This window comes from Rhincodon typus, chromosome 11 (assembly GCF_021869965.1).
Source record: "Rhincodon typus isolate 14 chromosome 11, sRhiTyp1.1, whole genome shotgun sequence".
Lineage (NCBI taxonomy): Eukaryota > Metazoa > Chordata > Chondrichthyes > Orectolobiformes > Rhincodontidae > Rhincodon > Rhincodon typus.
Window position 1 is genome coordinate 58,652,062 of NC_063342.1, and position 26,084 is coordinate 58,678,145.

Consider the following 26,084-nt stretch of genomic DNA (forward strand, 5'->3'; position numbering starts at 1 on the left):
CGCTGTCCCAGACCGCCCGCCCTCGCTCTCGCTGTCCCAGACCGCCCACCCTCGCTCTCGCTGTCCCAGACCTCCCGCCCTCACTCTCGCTGTTCTGGGCTGCCTATTCTCACTCTTGCTGCCCTGAACTGCCTGCTCTCACTGTCTTGAAGCCTGTTCCTACTCCTGCTATCGCTGGCCATCTCGGGCTGCCTGCTCCTTCTCTCGCTGCCGGCCTCCCCAGGCTGCATGTTCCCTGCTTATACCACCGCTCGGGATGACTACTATTGACACCGGGGACCTCTCTCACCGCCACATTGGGCTTGCCCTCCCAGTGCTGGCTCAATCTCCTCTGTGATAATTTCCTCCGCATGCACAAACCCTCACCTCACAAAATGTAGATTAAACTGAGGAAAAAATGTTGTGAAAGGAGAGAAACAAAAAGTGAAAGAGATAAAAAGTAAAAGTAAAAGTAAAAGTAGAGCAGATAAACCCCAAGCAGAATCCCCTACGCTGTGCTGCTACTCTGCCACCATCTTGTTGGATCTTCTTGACTCTGCAGAAAAACTGATGGAAGGTGTCACCAACAGTGCTATCGAGCAGCACCTGATCAGCAATAACCTGCTCGGCGATGCCCAGTTTGGGTTCCGCCAGGGCCACTCAGCTCCTGGTCTCATTGCAGCCTTGGTTCAAACGAAGACAAAAGAGCTGAATTCCAGAGGTGAGGTGACAGTGACAGTTCTTGACATCAAGGCTGCATTGTACTGAGTGTGGCATCAAGGAGGCCTAGCAAAACTGGATTCAGTGGGAATTCTCCAGTGGTTGGAGTCATACCTGTCACATAGGAAGATGGTTATGGTTGTCGGAGGTCAGTCATCTCAGCTCCAGGACATCTCTGCAGGAGTTCCTTGGGGTAATGTCCTCGGTCCAACCATCTTCAGCTGCTTCATCAATGACCTTCGCTCCATCATGTCAGAAGTGGGATGTTCGGTGATGATTGCGCAGTGTTCAGTATCATTCACGACTCCTCAGATACTGAAGCAATCCATGTTCACATGCAACAAGATCTGGACAATATCCAGGCTTGGCCTGACTGGTGGCAAGTAACATTAGTGCCACATAAATACCAAGCAACAGCCATCTCCAGTAAGAGACAATCTAACCACCACCCCTTGGCATTCAATGGTATTACTATCACTGAATCCTCTGTTATCAACATGCTGGGGCTTACTTGATCAGAAACTCAACTGCACACACCATATAAATACAGTGGCTATGAGAGGCTAGGAATGCTGCAGCGAGTAACAGCGACAAGTGCAGCAGATACATGGGAACACCACCAAATGCAAGCTCCCCTCCAAGCCACTCATTCTTTCTTGGAAATATATCACTGTTCCTTCACTGTCAGTGGGTCAAAATCCTGGAATTCATTCCGTATGAGCAACGTGGGGTCTTTCTACAGCATGTGGACTGCAGCGGTTCAAGAAAGCAGCTCACCACCAACTTCTCAAAGGCAATTAGAGACTGGCAATAAATGCTGGCCCAGCCAGGGATGCCCATGTCACATGAATGAACAAAAAAAAAATTGATGAATGTGTGGTTGATTTTAAAGCTTTCTTTTACACATACCATTGTCTCTATACAGTTAATTGGTTCTAAACAGTGTATAATGGATGAATGGGCATTGAAGCGTTATGGCTTAGCATGGGGGTACAAATAGCCATGTAGCTGAGTGGAGGTACATTAGATAGCATTGATAGGGCATTGGGAGTGTGTGGTAGGTGGGAGAGTATGAGGGGTAAGGGTCAGGCGGCTGTACTAATTTCATTGTAACTGGAATGACGTACCACAGCACTGAGGGAGATGGTGGCACAGTGTAGTGACATTATCATCATCATCATAGAAGCCATACAGTGTGGAAACAAGCCCTTTGGCCCAACAAGTTCACACTGACCCTCAGAGTACCCACCCAAACCCATCCCCCTATAACCCACCTAATCTACACATCCCTGAACACTACGGGCAATTTAGCATGGCCAATCCACCTAGCCTACACATCTTTGGACTGACTAGTAATCTAGAACATTAGGCTGATAATCTGGGGCCATTGGTTGAAAGCCCATCATGGCAGATGGTGAAATTTGAATTCAAAACGAAATTCTGGAATAACAACCAAGTCTAATGGTGACAACATAACCACTATGAATTTTCATTAAAAAACCCACCACAATTGTCCATTTGGGAAGGAAATTTGTTCTACTCACATAGTCTGATCCACATGGCTCTCTGGACTCTTCAAAATGAGGTTGATTTTGAACCAACCTTTAAGATGGGCAATAAATGCAAGCCTAGCCAGTGATGTCATTCCCATTCGAAAATGTTTAAGACGTCAATCTTTTACACTGCCTGTTTTGGCACCTGGTTGCCTATGCATTCCTTCACAGCTCTGCAGACACATTGCAGCCTGAGGAGGTGGGACCAAGCCAAGAAGTTTCCTGTTATGGAGATGCTGATGTTGGACAGGGGTGGACAAGGTTAGAAGTTACACAACACCAGGTTATAGTCCAACAGGTTTATTTGAAATCACAAGCTTTTGGAGCGCTGCTGACCTCACCTGACGAAGGAGCAACATTCCGAAAGCTTGTGATTTCAAATAAACCTGATGGACTATAACCTGGTGTCATGACACATCTGACCAGGAACTTTCCTGACTCCCGCTACCATTTTGATGATGAAAATCCAGTGGATAGCACTGCTTTTTCACCTTGGCAAAAATATGGAAGTCTCTCCTTAACAGTTTGGTGGGTGTACCTGCATCAGATTGACTGCAGTGGTACAAAAAGATGACTCATCACCATCTGCTCAAAGCCACAATTACTGGCCTTGTAATCGAAGTTCATATTTTATGAATAAGAGAAACTAAATCGACTACAGCAGACTTCTTTATTGGGAGTTAACAATTGATCATTTTTGCAGTTTCAAAATAATCCGAAGTGAAATAAGATGGTTCTACAATGTGGCTGATTACTAGTGACATGGCTCTGCTTAATGAGAGCGTGAACTCTGGGACCTGTTTGGTTGAAGGGTCAGTGACCTTTGTGATCCAGTTGGTTGAAGTACAGCGATGTGTTTTCTGGTTGTGCAGGTTAAGTGGGCGAAGGCTCTTGACGCAACTGGTCACACTTTGGCACAGATACAATTTTTTAAAAAGAAAACAGATGATTGGGGCAAGTTCTGAACACAATAAAGACTAGACAAAAGCTCAAATTACCATAGGTCAGGGTATTTTCTCTTCTGCCTGGCACACTTGACCTGCTGGTGTCGTAATCATAGCTGACAATCATCGCATCCCCTTCAATCACGGTGAAGCGTTTTCGATATTCCTGATCCAGGAAAGAATTGGGCGACTCTGATCCTTTATGCACTGGTTTGCCTAAAGCATGTCTGCTGGAATCCTCAATGGGCAGGTTCCCTTTATCATCCCTTTTAAATGGAGAAAAATATGATTCAAATCCTGTTTATATTTCTGATCATACCAACAGAAATTAAGCCTGTTATTCCATTGAAAGAAATATTTACATGATAGTGTCAACAGCATATTTATTCTCTGAACGTTTCTAATTTTAATTTCACATGTTTGCTGCACATGCATCTCCAATTGTAAGTTCCTGCATGATTAGCATTATTGAGGAGGTTATGGTTTTTGTGAACTTTTATCAATGACAGGAGAAAACAGGAACTGTACATGGTATCAGACTATACAATTCCACTTCTTTTTGACAAGCACGTCAACATTGCACATCTCAGGCAGTAGGTTCATGAAAGGCGGAACGCATCAACAAATCAGGTATGTAATTTTGTCATGGAAGTTATCATGCTGTCACTGAGACTTTAGAAGACATTTTTATAAATAAGTAGTTTGTAAATTATAAAATGCCAAAGTCATAAGGCTCTCCGTGGTATCTTTTTGTGATTGGTATAATAAATGCTTTTGCAGCTATTCAGTTCAAGCCCAAATGCTATCAGCAATTTACTTGAACAACATGCACTGCAGGTTTTTGGTCAATCTTGTACGCTCGGTCCTGTGGTTCCCTGAATCATGATGGGATTTTGAGATCTGTGGCTGCTGAAGTAAATTGCTGTGATGCACCACTGACATAGTATAGATGCTACAAGGTTTTATCATGCTCAACTCAATCAAGCAATGTAAAACCAATATGTCTGCTCTTAGAAAGGGATCTGTAAAGGTTAAAAGAAAGCAATGCAGTGAGGTATGGTTGGGCATGCTTTCTGACATAATTTCTCTTGAAAATATTACAAGTTCCGTGAGAAACCTGAGAAACAAACATCCACATTTTCACTTAACAGAAACTAAGATACTACACACTCACCCAACAACATTTATCAATAGGTTGCAAGTACCAAGCCTAGAGTTACCAATTCTACTGTGTACGGATAAGGATCACTGAAGAGAGAAAAAAATGGGAAGGGAGGGTGGAGAGAGGCTGTCTTCGACCACTATTTATTAGGGACTTTTCATTCATCAAGGCACAGAGTAGAAAATGCACACCTTTCAAATAATATTACTTCTCTCTGAGCTATGAAGGATGGGCAGCAACATTGGAGCTTATCAAGTCCTCATGACAGATCAGCCAACAAGGTATTTTTAGGGCTTTCTGTCAATAACTAATGGCAGAAAATAAACACCAATAGAAGGAGTCATTGCATAAAAAAGAAAGTCAAGTGTCAAACGTAATCTACTTTATCAATCAATGGAGCTGCTATCCACAACACACATGACCCTAATGAAATAAATAAAACTGCCATAGTCCCAGAGGACCATAAGGCTGCTGTCTCATAGAGGGAGACAACTGGTGGTTTAACTTGACGGTCACCATATTTCAGGTGAGGAGTGATGCTGAGAAGGCAGGTCCTTCATGGTGACATCAGTTAGTGTGGGAATTGAACCCATGCTGTTGGCATCACTCTGCATTGCAAACCAACCATCCAGTCAACCGAGCTAACTAATCCCCTCCTACATTCTACAGCTGATTCATGTCAAGCATTGCTGCCAGACTTGCCTGGTTTAAAAATAGAAGAACAATTAGCAAACAGGTCTCACAACCCACGAGAATTGTGGTTGACACTGTTAGAAAGAACAGAGTTAATACTCCTGAAATGCTACCGTTTTCTTTTTGGGGATGGGGAGGGTTGGGGACTGTATGAATGGGAGGGAAATGTCATAAAATATCACCAAAATAAATGGAATAAAGCAATTAGCTGAGAAGCAAAAATGAGTACAATGTTTGAAAATGAGTATAATTCTAGAAAATTCATGTTGGATTAAAGACCCAAAGGGAAAAAAGCTGCATCCCGACAAAAAATATTTCAGAGTGTGACCAAGACAAAAGAACATTTACAGTGGCACCAAAAAATCATACAGTTGATATAATTGTCAAAAAATGTACAAGTATATAAACTCCACGGTGGAAAAATGCTAACATTGTACAATTTATAATTCTTTCAGAAGTGATTCCAAAATAAATGCTACATTTTTGATGCTTTCTGGAAATACTATCTACAGAGCTATATAATGTTTTAAATCATAATCGATAACATCTGTGCTTAAGTAGTATCACGAGGGTACTGCAAATTCTCAAGTCAGTTATCAACAGTAAACCTAGAACCACCGATTAATCAGAGTGAGAGATTTTTTCAAGAAGAAAATCAACCCTTCCTCTCAATTTTTTCCTCTCTCTTGACAGCAAGTTATACTGAGGCACAAACAGTGATTCAGTGATCATGTTCTTAGCAATTGTGAGTTGGAGAATTGGGCTTGAAATGTTGCAGCTTTCCCATACTCAATACAGTTTAGGTCAATGAGAATGAGGACTCACTCTTATAATAGTATAGGTGGCAACAGTTACATTACTTTATATCAATTCCCATTCTTCATGGGTGGCCATGACAGTGGCACATTGTTTAGTTACATGCATGGACATTTCTGGCACCGACCATTGGAAAATAATTAGAAGCAAGGATTTGACTGCTGTTTCTTTTGTTACCTTCCTGTCCAGTAAAATTACCCCTCTAAATCTACACTGAATTGCTTTAACCAGTTTGAATACATACCAGGGATTGAAGCTGGGAGCTCCTTCGTCCATATGGCATAGTGGTAGATCATGTAAATTTGTAGGCTTACCACTCTTTTCAATTAATTGATAACACACTGAAAATGGAATTGTCTTAAAGACTGAAAATGCACACATTATTTTAAAGATAAAAAACTAATAGAGCTTAATCCTATTCAAATCATGTCAGACATCGCAGAGCAGTTAATGTCATAAATGGTACAGTGAAATCTGTTATTTAGATTTAGCTGGAAAGATTCTTGTTGAAATTGATTTCCAATGAAAGACAATCTGTTAAACATGCTCTGGAAGGCTTATTTATAATTAACGTTCAAACTAGTCTTTGCATTAATCTAGAGCAAATGTTTTTGTTTAGTGTGAAATAGCAGTCAGCAGTAGCAAAATGCAAGGAAATCCTATTTACATTCTATCTAGTATTGTGTCTTGGACCTTGCCTGCCTCCCTATCCTTTCAAAGTGTAGATTTTTCGAACTGGCTGGAATGCGAGTTGAGATGTTGGAGCTATATAGTGGCATAAATTTAATCTCTGCCAGTTCTCTGGCAAGTTCTATGAAATGTTAATTGCCAATTCACTGACTGGCTCAGATAGCACTAAATTTAGTCAGCCTCATGCCAATCTACTGTTTGCAGACTTTGAAGGGGCATTGAAGCATTTCTGTGTTCAGCTTCTGAAAAAGTGTCATTCAGAGAAAAGTGCATTAAAAACCTGAAGAATGCAGCTTGCAGCATAAAGATAATCATGGATATATTTTACACCTAATCTGCGAGTGGTGAACAAACAAGCTTCTTTGTTTCAATTTCCCTGAAAAGAAATTTTTAGAAGAATTTTGCCTGAGTAAATCTCTTGTAACAATTGAAATTTTAGACAACTAACAAACCACATGTTTAAGATTCAATCTGATTAAAATTATGTTTCTTAAAAAATAGTTTAAAATCTAGTTTATTTAGCATTTCAAATGCCCCTTCAATGAGACTATGGGGGACAAATTTATTCACATGGTGCCATTCTTGTGCTACTATGTAGAATTTGTTGATTTTCTAGGGGTAGCAGCACCACGAGTGCTCCTATGTGACATTGTACATCGATATATTGCCAAACATAGTGTGGGTCATACAGATAACAGCCCATTATGCTGCTCACATTTCAAGGAAATTGTTAGAAGTGGCGCTAAGTAAACAAATTACCCTCCATCGAGAGAGACCACAGTTCCATTGCAAATTACAGGTCTTAAATGACAGCTTCTATTGCAATTGCGTTTTTAGAGAGAAAAGTGAGCCGTGTTTTGCCAAGTTATAGAGCACATACAATTGAGTTAATCTCAGAGGTAGCACTAACCACAGCAGAAAGTGTGTAATGTTCCTTTAAGAATTTGCATTTGCACCAAGTCAGAATAAATTCACGAAATGGAGCATTGTGTCCTCCGCCTTTGCAAAATGTGCTCTATTCAATGTCACTCATTTTCTGTTGTGCTTCTACATATAGCTTAAGCTTAACTCTTCAAGATTTACAATGAAATATTAAAATCCTGGGTTAAATCTAGGTTTCCACCAAGAACAATTGCAAACAAAGTTAAGGGGCCTTCATACCTAACCAGAAATGGGTGACACGAAAACTGGATGATCCAACTGAAGAATTACTGCATCTCAGAAATGCAACCCCACACCATGTTCAGCATGAAAATTCACTTTGAATGAAAACACTGAGAAGTTACTGCGACCAAATTAATGTTATGGATATTTGCACAGGCTTGCACCACATGCCTCTTCCAAGTACTTAAGAATTGTTAAGAACAATCCAAAGACTATTGCATTGCCCTGTGTACATGCATCCAAAGGAAGTAGCTATAGAGACAGTGGTAACAATCTTGCAAGAATCCTTAGCTCATGGAAAAGTTCCAGAGGATTGGAAAGGTACCAACGTAATACCTTTACTAAGAAGGGATGGAGACAAAAAGAGGTAACTATAGGTCTGTGAGCTTATCATTCGTCATTGGGAAAATGATCGTCCAATACAAAGGATATAATAGCAGCATATTTAGGAATATATAATACGATCAAGCAGAGTAAGCAGAGCTTCATAAAATGGAAATCATACCTGACAAACTTATTACAATTCTTTGAAGAGGTAACAAGAAGAGAAGATAATAGGGAAGCCGTGGATAAAAATATATTTGGATTTCTAGAATCTCAAAGGTATTTGAGAAGGTACCACATATTAGGCTACTTGTTGAGACAAAAGCTCATGGTGTTGGGGGTAGTACTTTGCATGGATAGAGAACTGGCTAACTCATAGGAGACAGAGAGTTGGGATGAGTAGGGCATTTTCAGGAAGGCATCGTGTAAATAGTGCAATGTCACAGGGATCAGTGCTGGGGCCACAATTATTTACAATGTACATTACTTACTTGGAAAATGGAAGTGAATGTATATCACCAAGTTCATGGATAACACACAAATAGATGGGAAGACAAGTGGTGATGATGTCACAAGGAGTGGGCAAAGGGATATAGACAAGTTATGTCATGAGAGAAAAAAAACTTGACAGATGGAATATAATGTAGAAAATATTATGTAATGCACTTTTACTGGAAGAGTTGAATATTATTTAAACGGAGAGAGATTCCAGAAAACTCAGCACAATCCTTGTACAAGAATCACAAAAAACTAGCATTCACGTTCAGCAGGTAATAGGGAAGGCAAGTGGAACTTCTGAACAAGGGTCACGGAGTCCAGATGTGGAAGGATATTTTATGAGGAGGTTGGATCTCTAATCATTGGAGCTTTGAAGAATGAGAAGTGATCTTATTGAAAAATACAAGATTCTGAGATGGCTTTACAGGGATGATGCTGAGAAGCTGTCTGCTTTTTTGGGACCAGATGGCATAATCTCAGTGTAAGGGGTCAACCATTTAAGTCAGAGATGAGGAGGAATTTATTCTCTCAGTGGGGAGCGAATATGTGGAGTTCTTTACCATTGAGGGCTGACAAGGCAGGATCATCAAATATATTCAAAGCCGAGACAGACAGATTTTAAATTAGTAAGGAAATTGAGGGCTATGGAGAAAGTGAGGAAAGTGTAGATGAGGATTATCAGATCAGATCAGCCATGATTTTATTGAGTGGCAGAGTAGACTCGATGGACTGAATGGCCTACTTCTGCTCCTACATCTTTTAGTCTTACCCAAGTTCATCCAGGCAGAAGTGAAATTAGTTTGGGCAAAATCATTGCTTTGGAGTCGAGGTCAATGGTCAGTTATCTTTGGTAATAGCTAGTTTACACTTCAGAGCACCATTTTATTTTGAATGATTTTACAAGAGCAGAAATATGAGCACTTCATCTTGAACAGGATTCACTAATGTGAAGAGATGAAAAACATAAACTTGATACTTCATTCAAATGGGATGTTTTTCTCTGGCTTATTAAGTTTACAATGAATTAGAAGTCTTGGATGTTAACTAAATGCTGGCCACCAGTGGCTTGCCACTGATTCCGTGACGTACAAAATAAACTTGTCAATGGTGTAGGGGTTTAGCATGGTTGAGATTTTAGATTGGATTATCTCCTATCTGTGAAGAATAGTTTAGAAAATATTGTACAGGTTTTGGAGATAATCTCCAAACTCAATGTGTTGGACCCATAATGGGGGAAACTGAAAAAGTAGTCTTTGCATGGCATTGATGTAGAAATGCAGGTACATGGTGACATCCGAAACTATTCCCTATTTTATTCTCCCACATTGAAGTCGGAAGCACGAATGTGAATTTATTTAACATCTTTTTTTGGAGGTGTTGCGCTCATCAAGGTGAAGTAGGGGTGAGGGGGTTAGACTTTATTTACACTTTGGTCATCCATTATCTGTATCACCCATTCCGAGTAGGATTAGCACAACAAGTTGTAATCTACAGCCTCAGAAAAAATACTTCTCATTATTCTGCCACAACTGCCTTTTTATGACCTTACTCAGCTTTCAATGAGAAATTAACATGCTGAATGGGAAGGAGATTCAATCTGGAGTTCTATCTTCACTAGGAATTATAGGGGTGCATCAGCACTCAATTTTGCTTTCAGCAGAGATAAGACTCACAAAGCATGTAATCTACATCTGTAAAACACTGAACAGCACTGGTAACGTGAACAGTAAATCTATTCAAGCATCATATTCTTCTAATATGTAAGTAAAACATGCAGCCCTTTGAGCCTGTTCTCTTCTTCAATAAGATCATGGCTGATCTTTTACGTCAACTCCACTTTTTTGTACAAGTCCCACATCACTTAACTCCTTAAGTATCCAATAATCTATTCACCTGTCATCATGAATATACTCAACAAATGAATATCACTTCCTGTCTGGCATCAGGAATTTGAAAGATTGAGTAAAAATATGTGATCTCAATCCTAAATGGCCAAACTATACCATGAGTATGTTACCTCCAGTGCTAGGCTCCCCAAGGCTGCAGAAATAGCTTCTCTGCATCTACTTGGCAGCTTGGCAGCTCAATGGTTGGCACTGCTGTCTCACAGTGCCAAGGACTTGGGTTCAATTCGACCCTTGGGTGACTGTCTGTGTAGAGTTTGTACATTCTCCCCCTGTGTGTATGGGTTTCCTCTGGGTGCTCTGCTTTCCTCCCACAGTCCAAAGATGTGCAGACTAGGTGGATTAGCCGCGGGAAATGCAGGGTTACAGGCATAGTGTAGGGGAGTGGGTGTGATGGTCTTCAGAGGGTCTATATGGACTTGACAGGCCAAATGGCCTGCTTCCACACTGCAAGTATTCGATGATACTGTCAAGCTTTCTGTTATTATACATATCAATGAGGGCACCTCTCACGCTTTAAATTCCTACAAAGCTTAACTGTAGTTTACTCAACCCCTCAGCATTGGGCAATTCTTTTATCCCAGGAATCAGCCCATTGAAGCTTCATTGCACTCCCTCTAAGTATATATTTCCTTTTGCAGGAGACCAGAACACTGTGGGCAATTTAGCCACCTAACCTGGACATCTTTGGACTCTTGGAGGAAACCCAAACAGACACGGGGAGAAAGTGCAAACTCGACACAGACAGTCAGCCGAGGCTGGAACCGAGCCCAGGTCCCTGGCGCTGAGAGGCAGCAGTGCTAAACACTGAGCCACTGTGCCACCCCACAGGGAGTTGGGGAACTTTCTTCAGTAATTTGAATCCACAGGAAAATGAATTATAAATTTAGATGATTTTAAGGTTACAGTCTTATGTTATCTGGTAAAACTTTCTAAGCACTACATGTAAAACTATTTCAGTGCCACAACTACTCAATATATCTCACTGTAACTGTTGAATGCTTCAGTGATAATGTGTTGTCATCCACATACAACACAGCTTTGTTGTCAGGTTGATAGCAATCACAATGTTGCATGGAATAATTGATAATATCACACTGAAACTATCTCTATTACCATTCATGACCAGGATGCAAATGAAAGATCAATAGATCTGTTTTGTTTTGCTGTCATGGCTAACAGAAAATCTTTGGAAGGGAAACTAGAAGGACTCCTTAAACCTCCTTAAACTTACAACTGAACAAAGAGTTCAATTTAACGTCCTGCCCAAAGATATTCACTACAAAAATGGCTTTGTAATGAAGTATTGTCTGAATGTGTGTTCTCGAGTACCAGAGTGAAGGTTGAGCTTACAGTCTTCCAACTGAGAGATGAAAATGCTACCATCTGCGCTGACACTTTGAATTTTTTTTCATTTTAAAGTGGCAGCTTATTTTAAGTTGCAAGATAATAACTATCAAACAAGATGAAATATGCAGTGATGGCATGAGCTGCTACAGCAAGATAACCAAACTTCAGTGGATGCATCACTGAAACAGATTTATGAGTATTGCAAGCAAAGTTAGACCTGTTATCATAAATTTAACCATTTGAAGTAGATGAAAACAAATCCTTTGGAAGCTGAACCATGGTTTCTCCCTGTTTGGAGTGCTGGTGCAAAATGGAACTCATGACACGTGGAAGATGTCTACACATTGAAGAGAAAATGCTCACACATTTTATCGACATTCTCCTGTCAAAATTTAATTGCAGCTGTGCAATGCTTCAGCTTTGTAAATTATTCAAAATATGAAATCAGTAGCATTAATGATGGAAAAACTGGGTTTTACTTGAAAAATTGTGTGAAATTTTCACTAGCATTTGCTCAGTGTGAAAATTCATTACAGCATTAAGAAATACTGCAATATAATTTCACCTATTACTTTTACAAATATGCCAACTTGCTGTTTTAGGGTCCAGATGTTTCCATGAAACAGTCTATACAAATGTTTTTGCAGTTTTTAGACACCTAAATATTTCTGAAAAATTCAGGGCCTCCAATTTCAAGAAAGCAAAGGTGACATCTTTGCCTTTAAAACTCAGCCTAACCTGTGGTTTTTACTCATATTGTAGTCTCAAAATCCAAGTTATCTCCATGCACGGACACATCCTAATCATCACATACACAATGTTCATACATATTCGCTTCCAATGCACAACAATGAAACACAAAATTAAAGAGTTGCTTCATTGTTAGACACGTTTACTTACAAACAGTCTATCTTTCTGTTCTAAAATTATATCAAGCACTGGATCACAGCTAATGAACAGACACATCTCACAGGGACTTACCTGTTAATTCTAGAGATACTGGAACCTCCCAGCCTTCTGTAAAAAAAGTCATACATATAAAGCACCCACAAATTAACTTACGCAACATCTGGAACAATTAAAAGAAAATACCCACACTCTGGGAGTTATTTTTGTGAAATTATTGCTATAAATAAGGAACTGAAATTTGTAAATGAGACAAGGTCTTCAGGATTTATTTGATGTGTCAGGACTTTAAGTTACTTTGATTGCTCAATGGCATCACTTCCATTAGCTGTCACACTCAAATTCAGCTTGGAAATCTATCTCTCGCCCACTTCCATCTTACACCAGGCATTACCCAGTGAATTAATTTACATCATATACTGCCTCTTAAATAGGCAGAAAAACTGTAAAATCCCTGAACCAAACAATAAAACCATCAAAACTCTTTAGTTCACCTGAACAATGTTCACAAACAGTTTTAAACAAGATGTTTGAGAGTAGACACTACAGCATGGCAGCTGGGCACAGGTCAACATTGAGGAACAGTAATACTGAAATAAAGTTGGCATTTTTCAAATTACACGGGGAAGCCCAAATTTATTAGTTTCAAATTTTGCAGAGAGATGAAAGAAATAATAGCTTTGTAGAATCACAGTTGGATGTCTTCTTTGAAACATAGTGAACGAAGCTCCAAAGTTTGGCAGCATAGTTCAGAAATACACTGACAGCATCAAAATTTAGTTGCTGGCAAAGAATTGAGAACTGCTGAAGAAAAAAGAAACATGTTGTTGAAGTTTTTCTCTTTGCACTCATCAGGACAGATACAAGAACGCCAAATTTCAAAGGGAAGAATAAACTACATCGCATGAATACAGGGTGCTGATTGCTTGGCAAGTCAACACTAATTGGTTAAGACATTGCCATAGAAAATGCACAATACCCAATCAGTCTGTGCTTGTAACACACATAAGATAATGTCAAAAGTTTGATATGATTCCACAGGTTGACAGCATTTGCTGAACAACCTTGGGGATGTTAGGATTGAAGATTATCAGTCACGTTTGTGCTGTAGCTTAATTACTCTTACTAGCAGGCGTGTATATCCTATTAGGGTCCTACATGTCTAGCAATTACACCATTTTGTTTTGAATGAAACAAAAATCTACACGATAATGGTTCCCTTGTATGTTCTCCACGGCAACACCTTGACTAATCAGTGTGAATTTGTCAATGAATCAGCACACTTTTTGTCAGGCAGTATAACTTATGACCCCTTTGAAATTTGGGATTTTTGCATCTGTCCTGCTAATGGCAAAGTGTTTCCTTCATTAGCAAAACCTACATACTTGTATCTTAGTCAACACTCCTGCAATACAACATGAATCCAAAACAACATATCTTTTAAGAATTGCACTGTGAAAGATGTATGAAAATGGTCAATCTAGTCTGTAAATTAAAACTAGTATTTTCAAAACTGAACTGCAACAGAATATAAAAGGAATACATACTCATTTTACATAACAGAATGAAAGAGTTCAATGATGAAATGGCTGTAGGAGGCTTCTTAGAACAAATGTTACACCACCAAATATTGATTTTAAACTAAGTGTCTGCTCAAAATTATAGCAGTATGGGTTTCTTTTAAGTAAATATGTTTCTAACTATAATCCTAGTTAAAGGCAATTTTTTTTTTAGTTGTTATGCTTTTATTTTTAGCAGTAGCTTTTTAAAACACATTTGGTAATATATCACTTCAATGAAGATTATCAACTGTTTTTTTCTGGTACCACTGTATATTGAAGACCTAATACTTTAGTAAAGCCATGCATGATTTTCATCATAATTACTATGGTTAATTCCCAACACTCAGCTGTGAACTCCTGTTAAATGCTGTTATGTTTTGCAAAATTTCAAAGTGATCTCAACCTCCTTCATTTATGCAGGATTCAATTCTCACTAAATGTCACCAAGATGAATTTGCTGGATGCACATTTTCAGTTTCATCACGAGATTTGTTTGCTAGTTCAGCTCAGTGAAACCCAGTATCAGAGCATTCTCCATTCATTGGTGTACTAATTTGAATCTTACTTTTGTTCTTCACATTACTGACTATAAATGAAATAGGAAGAATGTAATATTGACCCCATTAAAGTGAATAAATTTTAATCAAAAGTCATAAACTGTCTGAATTTACAAAGATTTCCATTGGAGTGAAATTAGTTTTGGTATACCATAAGGGAAACATACTTTACATGCCAATCTTTTGTTCATTGCTTTGCTGTATTGATTACACTTTAACCAACTCGTAACATTCCACTCCATTTAATTTTCCTGAAGAATTATATACTTGGAATACACATCTGTTCAATAAGTGGTTTTGTACTGCAGCATATTGAGCAACATTGTGATTTCATAGATGCAAGCAAAAACTATAGAAAATCAGTTCTAGATTTAACAGGAGTACACTGTGTCAAGATATTAGCTATAAATAAAATTGAACTGCATCAGCTGAATATTGATGCATCATACTCTATCAGGCATTTCATCAAAAGTCATATGCAGGAACATTTATTATAAGAGTTACGTCTATTTGTAAAATGAAACACTTTAATCAGAACAAAGGATTACCTGGGAGTGTATGGCTCGGATGGAGGAGGGGGGATGAAAAGATCCTGAAGTGCAGAACTATCTCGTTTTGTAGGTGTACAGAGAGTACCGGTTGGCGTGGCAACACTACCAGTTGGACTTTTTGGGATAATTGGCTTTGGAAAATAAAGACAAAAAAGAATGGTAAACAGGTAAGATAAAGTGTCTGATTTCAATAGAATTTGATATTAATTGAAGTCAAATTATAAAAGGCAATTATTTTACTATAAGAACATAAAAACATGTGGAACTGCTTTTTTTTAATCATTACAGAAATGATAACAATGACATGGTATTATATAATCAGGTGCCACTAACATCTGATACAAACACTATTACAAATTCTGATCTAAATTAGGGCATAATATCATTTTATAAAACTACATCAACATGGAGAAATAAACAATGTACCATCTTGCAATTATTGCTATTCATGAGTTGATCTCACGAGTCAGTTTGAGGGGATGTTGGTTTCTACAAGCCCACCCTCTACCATACTAATTTTCATTCTCCTCTCTCTGGTTCAAAGGCATCTGGTTCCAGAAGTTGAAACGCTCTCTCCTAAGAGGTTAACAAGGATTAATCATCCAGTTTAATCTGCATTTGATATTGCACATTAATTGTCAACCATTTCCTGTTAGCAAAAACCAAACTGGGTGAAATTCAGATGAGCAAAGACTCCTATCAACTAAGTTCCAGTCAGGATGCCATCTTCGGCAAGCCCATCAGAATTGAGCAACAAAAGGTGGAATCTGTTTAGTGCTCCCAACTTTCAAGATTTGTCTCTGATATCAGAAGTACATTTTTGCAGCCAGGAACATAGCAGACTCTGAAACACCATGGGCATCGAATTATCAGCCAAGTGAAAGACTGAAGAGACAGTCAACTGTTGATAATATTCATTGGCATGTCATAAGATGATGAAGGGTGAGTACTCATCGTGACTGCCTTCTCACATCAGAAAGCCTAAGTATTGAGAGCAGTCCTTGTGTAGTGGTAATGCCACTGGACTAGTAATCCAAAGGCCCGGCTAAATAACCTAAGCACATGAATTCACATACCAGCACAGCAGCTGGGAATGTAAATTCAATTAATAAATCTGGAATTTGAAAAAAAATCCAGTAATCTTGGTCACAATAATAACGTGCTTTTGGGAAGGAAATCTGCCTCCTTCACTTGGTCTGGCTTACAGGCAACTTCAAAACCAAAGCATTGTGGTTGACTCTTAACTGTCGTCTCATAGGACTCTGCAAAGTACGCAGATTTTGTAGCAGTTTAATGCAACTAAAGCGAATGAAATTGAACAGACCACCTGCCGTCAACCTTGGCACTGGAAACAAAAATGGCAAAACCAGGCCGATTGATCATTAAAGTTCTTTTCTGGCTTCTGGGGCTTGTGCCAAAATTGGGAGACATGTCCCACAGACTAGGAAAGAAACAGTCTGACATAGTCATGCTCCGCTGAATCCTTACTTACAGACAAGGTCTCAGGTACCACCATTCCTGGATATTGTCCTCTCCCAATTGAGGACAGACACACCAGAGGAGCAGCATTGTGGTTTACAGTTAGGACTGAGTTTTCCTGGGAGTCCTCAACATTGATTCTGGACCCCAAGACGTCTCATGGCATCAGGTCAAACATGAGCAAAGACATGTTCTACCTAGGACAACTTATTTCCATCCATTCCCCTACCTCTCTTGGCTTATCAATCAGTACTCCTTATTGTGGAATGCTATACAGGAAGAAGCACTGAGAGAGACAAAGGTACAGCATATACTACGGATGGAGGATTTCAATGTCTTTCACGAACAGTGGCACCACTCCAGTCAAGCTGGCCACAGGACACTTCTCAAGACTGGGTCAGTGCTAAGTAGTGAAGGAACCAATGAGAGGGAAATAGCTACCTGACCTCATCCTCACCAACTTACCTTTTGCAGGTACATCCGTGCATGGCAGTATCGGTACATTTCAAACAGATTAAGCAACTCAAAACTGGGCATAACTGAAGCTACAATGTCAGACCTTTCAGGGTCAAAAGCTTGGAACACCCTTGCTAACAGCACTTGGGTGTTCCTACACCACATGGACTACAGTCATTCAAGAAGGCAGCTCACTACCACTTTCTTGAGTGCAATCAGTGATAGGTAATAAATCCTGGCCTAGCCATCCCATGAATAAATACAAAAAAAAGTGAGAATAGGAATGAAAAAGTGGCCTGATTGACCAATGTCAACTGCCTGTGTGATAACTGCTCCTAAAGTCCACATCATGCCTAAAGTCATTGTTTAACAAGTTTCCTTCTCATGAAATTCACCCCTGCTGACATTAAGTAAGCCCAGAAACAAGACCTCCTCCAGAGAGGCTGAGCTACCCAATGAACAAACATGAAAGCCTTGCTTACAATTCAACAAATGAATGTATTCAATCGGCTGTAAACAACTTTGGAGCATCCTGTGTATGTGAAAGCAACACATAATCCAAGTTCTTTCTTCCTTCTTCCAAATGCAAACAGTTTTAATTATATTAAAATTGCCTCAATTGAAGTGAGAGTGACAAAGGTCTGCATAGAGAGATAAAATACTTATAGTGCTAACAATCTAATATGTAAAACAGCTAATGCCACAAATGCTCTGCACATAGAAGAAGAAAATAGTTAACGCTTCAGGTGGAGAAGCTTTTCACCAGAACTGGAAAATGTAATAGGTGCAACAGGTTTAAGCAAGTATGGAGGCAGGGAAAATTGATTAAGATGCTGAAACATGGTCAAATGTAGCACAGTCTCAAATTATTTTGTTTAATTATAAGCTGATGGAAGACAATGTCTTTGCTCTTTCATAATTTCCTCAGTCACTCAGGTGATTAGTTAAAGGAAATTACTGGATGTAGACTGTCCAACATATTATATTTTGATTATGAGTTCTCTTTTACAGTAGTTGAACTAATATGGGCAGATTTAATAAGTGGCACAGCACCTCCGTCCTGACGTCGAAAGACTAACAAAATATTTTTACCATATTGAACTTTTAAAGTGAGTTTGATCAGAAATCCCTATTGGGGATAGGAACTATCAAATTTTTCAAGCCAATTTACACCTTAGGGAAAGAAGTTGATTTCCCAAGCCTTAAGGAATTGATAATTTTATAAAATAGCAATATTATTTCCACTACATGACACATATTTGAGTATTAATCTTTTCATTTTTCACAATGACCATTCCTACAGGCTCTTTGAGTGAGATTTCCAATTGTACATTCAATATGGAACAATATCTGTGCAATGACCCATGTCTGTCAGAACAGAAAATAAGTTAAGAGTGCCAAATCTCATTACACATATGATGAATGGAGCTGAAAGAAAAAAGAATTTTTATAATTTCATTTGGGACTGAATTTGAACTCAGCTCCTGGAAGTTTAAAGCTCTACACTAACTACACTGTGCCACCTAATCCCAAAGCCATGTTAATAATGACGTAAAGATTAAAATGAGGCAACTCTGGTTTGGAGGATTCAAACCATTTCTACTCTTTTTTAAAATCAATCAAGATGAGCAACATTATGATTAAATCCCATAGTTATATCCATTTTCTTGTACTGAGTAAGCATTCTGAGTGAAATTCAACATTCAGAGCACACTCAGCCCCAGAGTTACTAGATGGCAATATTCAAAGATGCCCTGCAAGATTTTTAATCAGTTACTCAGGACAATTCACAGGTCAAAGCAAAATATTACATACAGAGACTGAAGTCAGTGAATTGTGGGACAGACAGAAATATACCCCCCACATTAGAAGGGATAATGATTAGCTATATTGGAGAGAAGGCAACTGAATCCTGCAGTCTCTGTAGTTGGGTCCCAGTGAGAAGTCAAGTGCAGTTGACTACCACTGCCTAGCTGGTGCTCAAGGGAGGTCCAGGTGAAAGAGAAACAAACTCCCTGCAGAAATGAGTAGTTGATCAGTCGAGCTGAAAAGGCAACTGAACTACAGATTCGCCGCAGGAGATACTGTTAAATAGTTATTGGTGAAAATCTGGAACGGTACCATTGAATAAGTACTGGAGGATAGCATTTGGAGCTGAGGGGACACAGAACCAGGAAAGGAGAGTGATTGGCCAGAATAGGAGCCATCATTGAGTTAATTACATGACAGATGCCTCTTTGAGAGGGAGTTTTAACATCAGGTCAACAAAAATGAAGAATTGTGATCCCATGTGAAGTTTAATGAGATTTGATTACCCACTATGTAATTAATGTCAAGGGAGATTTACTTACAAAGCCATGGGATCTGTCTTGAATACATTTGCTATTTGATTTGTGATGTGCAGTATTCAAACACAGTGCATCCATGCTGACCAGATGTTAATCCTGAATGTTAGAAATAAGTTATTCATCTATTGTAGATTGTATTATCATTGGGCAGTAAAGTTTACTGCTGTTGTTCGAAAAAGTAGAATCTTAAGGCTTTATTTCTTGGTAAATCCCCAGGATCTCACTTCGTGTTGACTTTAAAGATAAACATTATTGTGCCCTAACCAAACAAAAACATAATTCGGTGATCTTGTTCGTGATCATAACAATAAATTTGGTGGTCTAGTCTGGGACTGTAACAACAAATACTGGTCACGAGTGCATTCAGAGCAACAAATATCTCCCAAATATTGGCTTGATATTGATCCTTGATCTCTGGTCAAATGCATGAGATATGATGGGAATTTACAATTCATAGTTACTCATATTTTAGTAACAATATCTCATGTAGTTTGGCTCAGAAGCAGTGGGAAAACACCTCCATGCCAAGAAACAGGGCCAACCACTTGGGACTGCTGAAGACATGAAAGAGTAATATTGGTAATGACCCAGGAGCTGGTGAATTGTGGAAAGAATTTTCCAAGTGGACAGTGTGAGGAAAGGAATGTAAATAAAATGGAGATACCACTAAATTTTATGTTACGATCAATGCTATGCAGCAGGATTCAAAGCCACGATCTTGCAAATAGTAAGCTTACAATACTTTCTTTCTAGATATTTACAGTGCTATACTGTATGTGCATTTTATTTATTAAAAATTATGTTTACCAAAAAGATAATAATTATATTCTAATTGAAACATAATTGTCATGTGAGACTAAGAGAGATGCAAACCTTTCCTTTTGTGTAAGAGTGGGTACATAGAGATCTGAGACATTGTCCAGCATTGAAACTTTACGTTTCCTCTCTCCTACTATTTGATATCTCAAGCCTCTTCATTATTCGACTGCACATAAAAATACTTGGGAGATATTCAACGTGGAATACTTCACCATCTACTACAGATGGTTGACTAACTGTCACAAATCCAAGTCATGGTGATATTCTGCAGGTTTGAATCTCTAGGACTAAGGTTATTGTTCAAGAACTTTTACTATTAGAAGAGAATTTGGCAAAGATTGAATCTTCACAGAGACTGGATCAGATCATTCTGCATGAATCCATAGAACCACTGATAGGTGCAGCACACTTCAGGCCTATTGCATGGACCCAAATCTAGGCAAATGATGGCATTTTTCTTCCCCTAGGCCCTGCTACCAAGGCCAAGTTTTACCATGAATATTAACTCCTGAAGACAGGTTAGCGGCTGAGGTCTGTTGTTAAATGTATCTCTGGCACATAGCTGGCATATAATGATGTTTTTGTCATGCAGATGTCTGCAAGAGCTGTCCTGCCTTCGGATACTAATGCCCTCCATATGGATTGTGGAGACTCAGTTACACAGTTAATTAATTGTAAATCACGTGCATCGAAAACTCAGGTTGTTACTATCATGAAATTTAGCAATTTATTTCAGTTGCATATTGAGTAAAGTATATTTTTAAACAAATATGTGCAATATTACTGTTTCTTTGCAGCATAGTTGTTTATGAAGCAAATCTATAATACAATTCTAAAATTGAATTTCAGGTTAGAATTATTAATCTAATTCATGAAAAATAGTAGCCAGTAGTAGATTTCATCACCACCAGCCAAGAGATTTCTCAATGGTTGGCCGAGACCCGAGGCAGTGTCCAATTGTAACTGCTGTTCTGCAGTAACCTCACACAACAGAAGAGGCACAGCAAAATGGATGCCCTGAGGTTATTTAACCGAGAGCATTCTTTTGGAATAAATGCACGTATATTTAGTACAATTGAATGAAGAAAGGCGGACCATTGAGTACAATTTATAACATTTAGTCTCCACAATCAACTTCCCTCAGACCTGAAACTACATTCATGTTTAAATACTTTAAAGAAGTTCTTCCCAGAGCAGTCAAAATGCAATGGTATAATTTTGAACAGAGTTTGTTTCGCTTTAAATTCAGTGCTCCGAGTGATGCACACTTAATGACTGCTACAGCCTGCACACAGATAAAGCAGAGGAGGTGGTCACATGACTACAGCAAGGCAGCCAATACCTTAAAGTTACAGTTACATTTCTCCAAACATTTCCATTTTATAAGACAAAAGGCATGCACCATCATTCACTGCTACAAGTTACCCAATACACAATCACAAGGCAAACTTTCACTCATGATCAGAATAGTGTAGTCAGTTCCACTGTCATTAGTCTCTGTGCGTGCAATGAATGCATATTCTTTAAATCATGCATGTCTCCTAATAATACATGCATGCATTCTCACTGGCTGTTTGTCTGGTATCTGCTCGTTCCCAGATGTTTCTTCTTCAGGGAGTGTCATACCTGAGGCAAGTGATGTTGCCATGGTAACTGTTGTTGCTGATGTATTTCTATTGCTGGGGAATGGTGGACCTCTGGAACTAATGTCACGCTGTCCTGTGCGCTGGTGGCGAAATCATATCCTCCTGATTAGCCGTTTGACGTGAACAAACAGCACTTCTCGTTGTAACTGGATATGTACATTTGCAGTGAAACATCTGGTCATGCACATTCACTGCACAGGATTGAGGTGACAACTGCTCAACATTTGTCCCATTTGCCCATGTGGGCCGACTTTTGTTGACAGCTTTAGACATTTGCACTTTGACTGGCTGTGCCCAACACTCAGCTCTGGCAATGACTTGGCGGTTCCACCAAAATGAAATCTGGTTGTCATTTTGTCTTAATTTTCTCATTCATGTCTGTTTCAGTAGTTTTCTCACGATTCAAACAGTTTGTTTGGATTGGGCATGACATTGCTCTTTGGATTGGATTACTTTCCATGCCTTCAGAAGGTGCGCTCGTCCACTCAAACGTTGCCTTGTCCAAATCTTGCTGATTTCTGTTTATTACTTTACGATGCCTTTGGTGATTTCACTGCCTTCTGATTTGACCAGAGATAGTGTGGACATGATGTAAGGTTGAATTTCCCAATCCGTTATGAAGTGAGTGAATTCTTCATTCAGCGACAGAGGGTCTTTATCCTTCATCACAATGTCTGGAATGTTGTACTGACTAAAGTGTGCTTTCTGCTACCGTACAATCTCATTGGTAGTCACTGACTTCAGCTAGACTAACTACTAGTAGCCAGAATATTCATTGATAATGACAAGATAATTAGCTCCTGTGAGAGTGAAAAAGTCTACTCCATTTGGTTTATCATGTAGCATAAGTGGGTCTTTAGTTTGTTCAGGTCAGTACTTGTCAAACACTGCAATAACTTCATCTCCTTGCTCATGTTTGGCCAACAGAGCACTTGTCTTGCCTTCCTCAGACTAGGCTCAATTCCTTGATAGCTGGTAAATATGCTTCATCATTTCTTATTTCATTTGCTAAGAGACATCCTTTGTACCAGATGCCATCTTCAGCTATCACTTTGTCGCAGTATGTCGAATACTTTCTAAAAGCAACAGGAGTGTCCTGAGTGCTTTCACACCATCCTTTCATCACTATGCCTTGCAGCACTTGCAGAGTTCCATCGCGTTGCGTCCTGTATTGATCTGAGCAAAAACAAATCCTGTTGCCATGGTGGCTATTTTGGAACATTTTAGACTAATGTCTTTGCTTATTTGATAACTTCCAGGTGAGTGCCTGTTATTGTTCAATCTGGAAGATTTCACACTGCTTGAGCATTTGTAAATTTCTTCTTAGGAGTGCTGCTCTCGACAGTATGTCAGGAAAGTACTCTGTTTCCCATGATTACTTTCCACATCCAGATGATACTCTGTAAATGAAGGAACAATCTTTGCAGATGCTTTGAATTATACAGAAGCAGCTTGAGGAAGATAGTTTGAAATAGCTTATGGTCAGGTTCCACTTTCACTTTGTCTCTCCCAAACAGGTATTGTTGAAAATGCTTACAAACAAATACAAAGCTATATCTGAGCATACTGCTGCTCAACAATGTGGTTGACTCTTATCTGTCTTCTGGGCAATTCGGGATGGGTAATAAGTGCTGGCCTAACCAGCGACACCCACATCCCGTGAACGAATAAAACAGAAGTTTACGTTAATTTTGTGGATGCAAATACAACAGTCTGTCTTTGCTGTAAAGAGATTTCAAGTCCTATCTCACTGGAATCACATGACATGATTATTTCATCATTGATACTATTGTATTCAGCTCTGGTATTATTACAAGTTGTTCCATTTGAGTGAAGGTTTATTCTTTTTCTGTGCCAATGTCACTGTACTACGGTGAGCTTGCATAGATGATCACACTGACAATAAAATGGGCAAGGACTTTGCTAAACAGTTCATAAATCCAACAGATCACTGGATGATCGAGTCTGTAGAAGTCATCAGTTTCTTGATTACACCTTCTTTTCTACCTCTTCTAGCTTGTCTTTCAGATTGGATCAATGGACAGCTAGAAAGCTCCTTGGCAGATGTTGTGTAGTCACACACTTTCATCTACTTCAAGTTATCTACCAGGACCTGTTGTCATCTTTGTATACATCTAGGATGTGTTTGGTAATCAATGGCTTAGTTGCTTGTGAAACATTGCAAACATCTTCTTTAAGCTTACTACTTGAAGCTTTAGACTTGATTCAGTTGCGATGAATGGATTTTACTAAATATCTACTATCTGGAACTGCAGATTTTCATTCTTCCCATTGCCATGGGCTGTCTGTTTAAGTTAGTCTACTTGGGATGAGTACCCTTCCATTCTCAACTTTACTATCATGGGCTTCAACCACAAATGACTATTGACAAATGACACTGCACAAATCTCTGAAGCTCACAACACTGTACAAAGCACCAATGTCTATCTGACACTTCACATTTACTTGATGTTCTTCTCCTGTAGTCTTCACGCTAACAGTCACAAACAAATTATCACCTTCAGATCTGACAATGCCAGTCCATTGTACGCTGTAAACTGATTGGCCAGAATCATTATCTGATATCTCTTCAGCAACCATTTTAATAAGCTTGCTTTGGTCCTTCCTAGTTAGGCTCTGGTCTGCAAACTGATCCAGCTTTTTCCCATTATAGCTCTGATTTTCTGACTTTTGGATAAGCTTCCTTCTCTCTTACATCATGTCCGCTCATCTTAATTTTTCTGCATATATTTATTTCTTTTCCCTAGTCTGTTTTTCTTATTTAGCCAAGAATCTCTTAGCAGAAAGCAATGCCTCATCTGTTCTCCTCTTAATACTCTCTAGTTGATGATGACTACAGAGCTGTTGCACATGTTGGCAGCTTTTGCTCCTCTCTCAGTAAATACACTCTCATGGCAGGATCTCTCAAGCCTAAAACAACCCTATTTATGATGAGATAATCTTTCAGCTGTTCATACTCAGAGGATTCAGCTTGATATGTCAGTGTGGTCAAATACTGAGTAATAGTCTCCCTGTATCTTTGAGCTTTGATGTTGAATATATCGTTTCAACATACATGCCAGACCTACTGAGCTTTTCCAGCAACTTCTGTTTTTGATACCATTAATATGGCTTGTAAGACGTGCATTTTCAAAGGTTTCAAAATCTTTGCAGTCTGGCTTTTCTGCTCCTTAGTGAGATGTAGGTTTCAACATAACATGGAGCACTCTGTCCTCAGCAGTGAAAGCAGGGTTTCAACTCTCATATGCTCAAATTTTCTTATACATTAAATGCTATTACTCTGATAACGGAAAAAAAAAATCCAATTCTGTCTCACATCTTCTCTCATTTCAACAGCAGCAGGGAGTGGAAATTGCAGACATTTTAACTCACCGAGTGATTCTAAGTTGTGATTTTTCAGGAGCTGATTCTCTTACAGCTCTGAAAGTCTAGACATGTTCAGCTGCTCCATTCTAATATCACGTTCCAAATGATGTGCATTTAATGGCTGCTGCAGACTGCACATAAAGGCACTTACTGCAGAGCTACAGATGTGGGAAGCCATGCAACCAGCATATTCAGGATAAAATTGTGATTTTCCAAGCACAGGTTTTTGTTTATCAGAGGCAGCTTCAAGAAGAAATGAAAGGGTTTACAAATAATTGTTTCAGGAGAAATTGCCATGTACTGTGAGCAAATATAACTAAGAGCCATAAAGAGTTTGGTTTAGTTAGTAAACAGGAGAAATGCCTTTTTTTGGGTAACTTGTTGCTATTTTTGTTTCATTACCTAGTTATAACAAAAACATGTTCCTGTTGCAATATTTTCAACAAAATAAAGCACTTTGAGTATATTGAAGCAATTTCTGAACAATTCATCACCTCTTTAAATTAAGCCTTTGAGCCCATTCCCGAGAAAAGAATGAAGAACTGCCAGCCTTATCAATCTAACGTTCTAACCATG

The 26,084-nt window shown here is 39.0% G+C and overlaps 1 protein-coding gene across 1 annotated transcript in view; it reads right to left on the reverse strand.

Moving 5' to 3' along the window:
• cnksr2a (connector enhancer of kinase suppressor of Ras 2a) overlaps nt 1-26,084 on the reverse strand; it is a 410,446-nt gene that overhangs the window by 123,405 nt on the left and 260,957 nt on the right. The window contains 5 exon segments of the mRNA XM_048602521.1: nt 3,251-3,462; nt 4,371-4,404; nt 4,407-4,444; nt 12,779-12,814; nt 15,371-15,504. Coding sequence (XP_048458478.1) covers nt 3,251-3,462; nt 4,371-4,404; nt 4,407-4,444; nt 12,779-12,814; nt 15,371-15,504 — 454 coding nt within the window.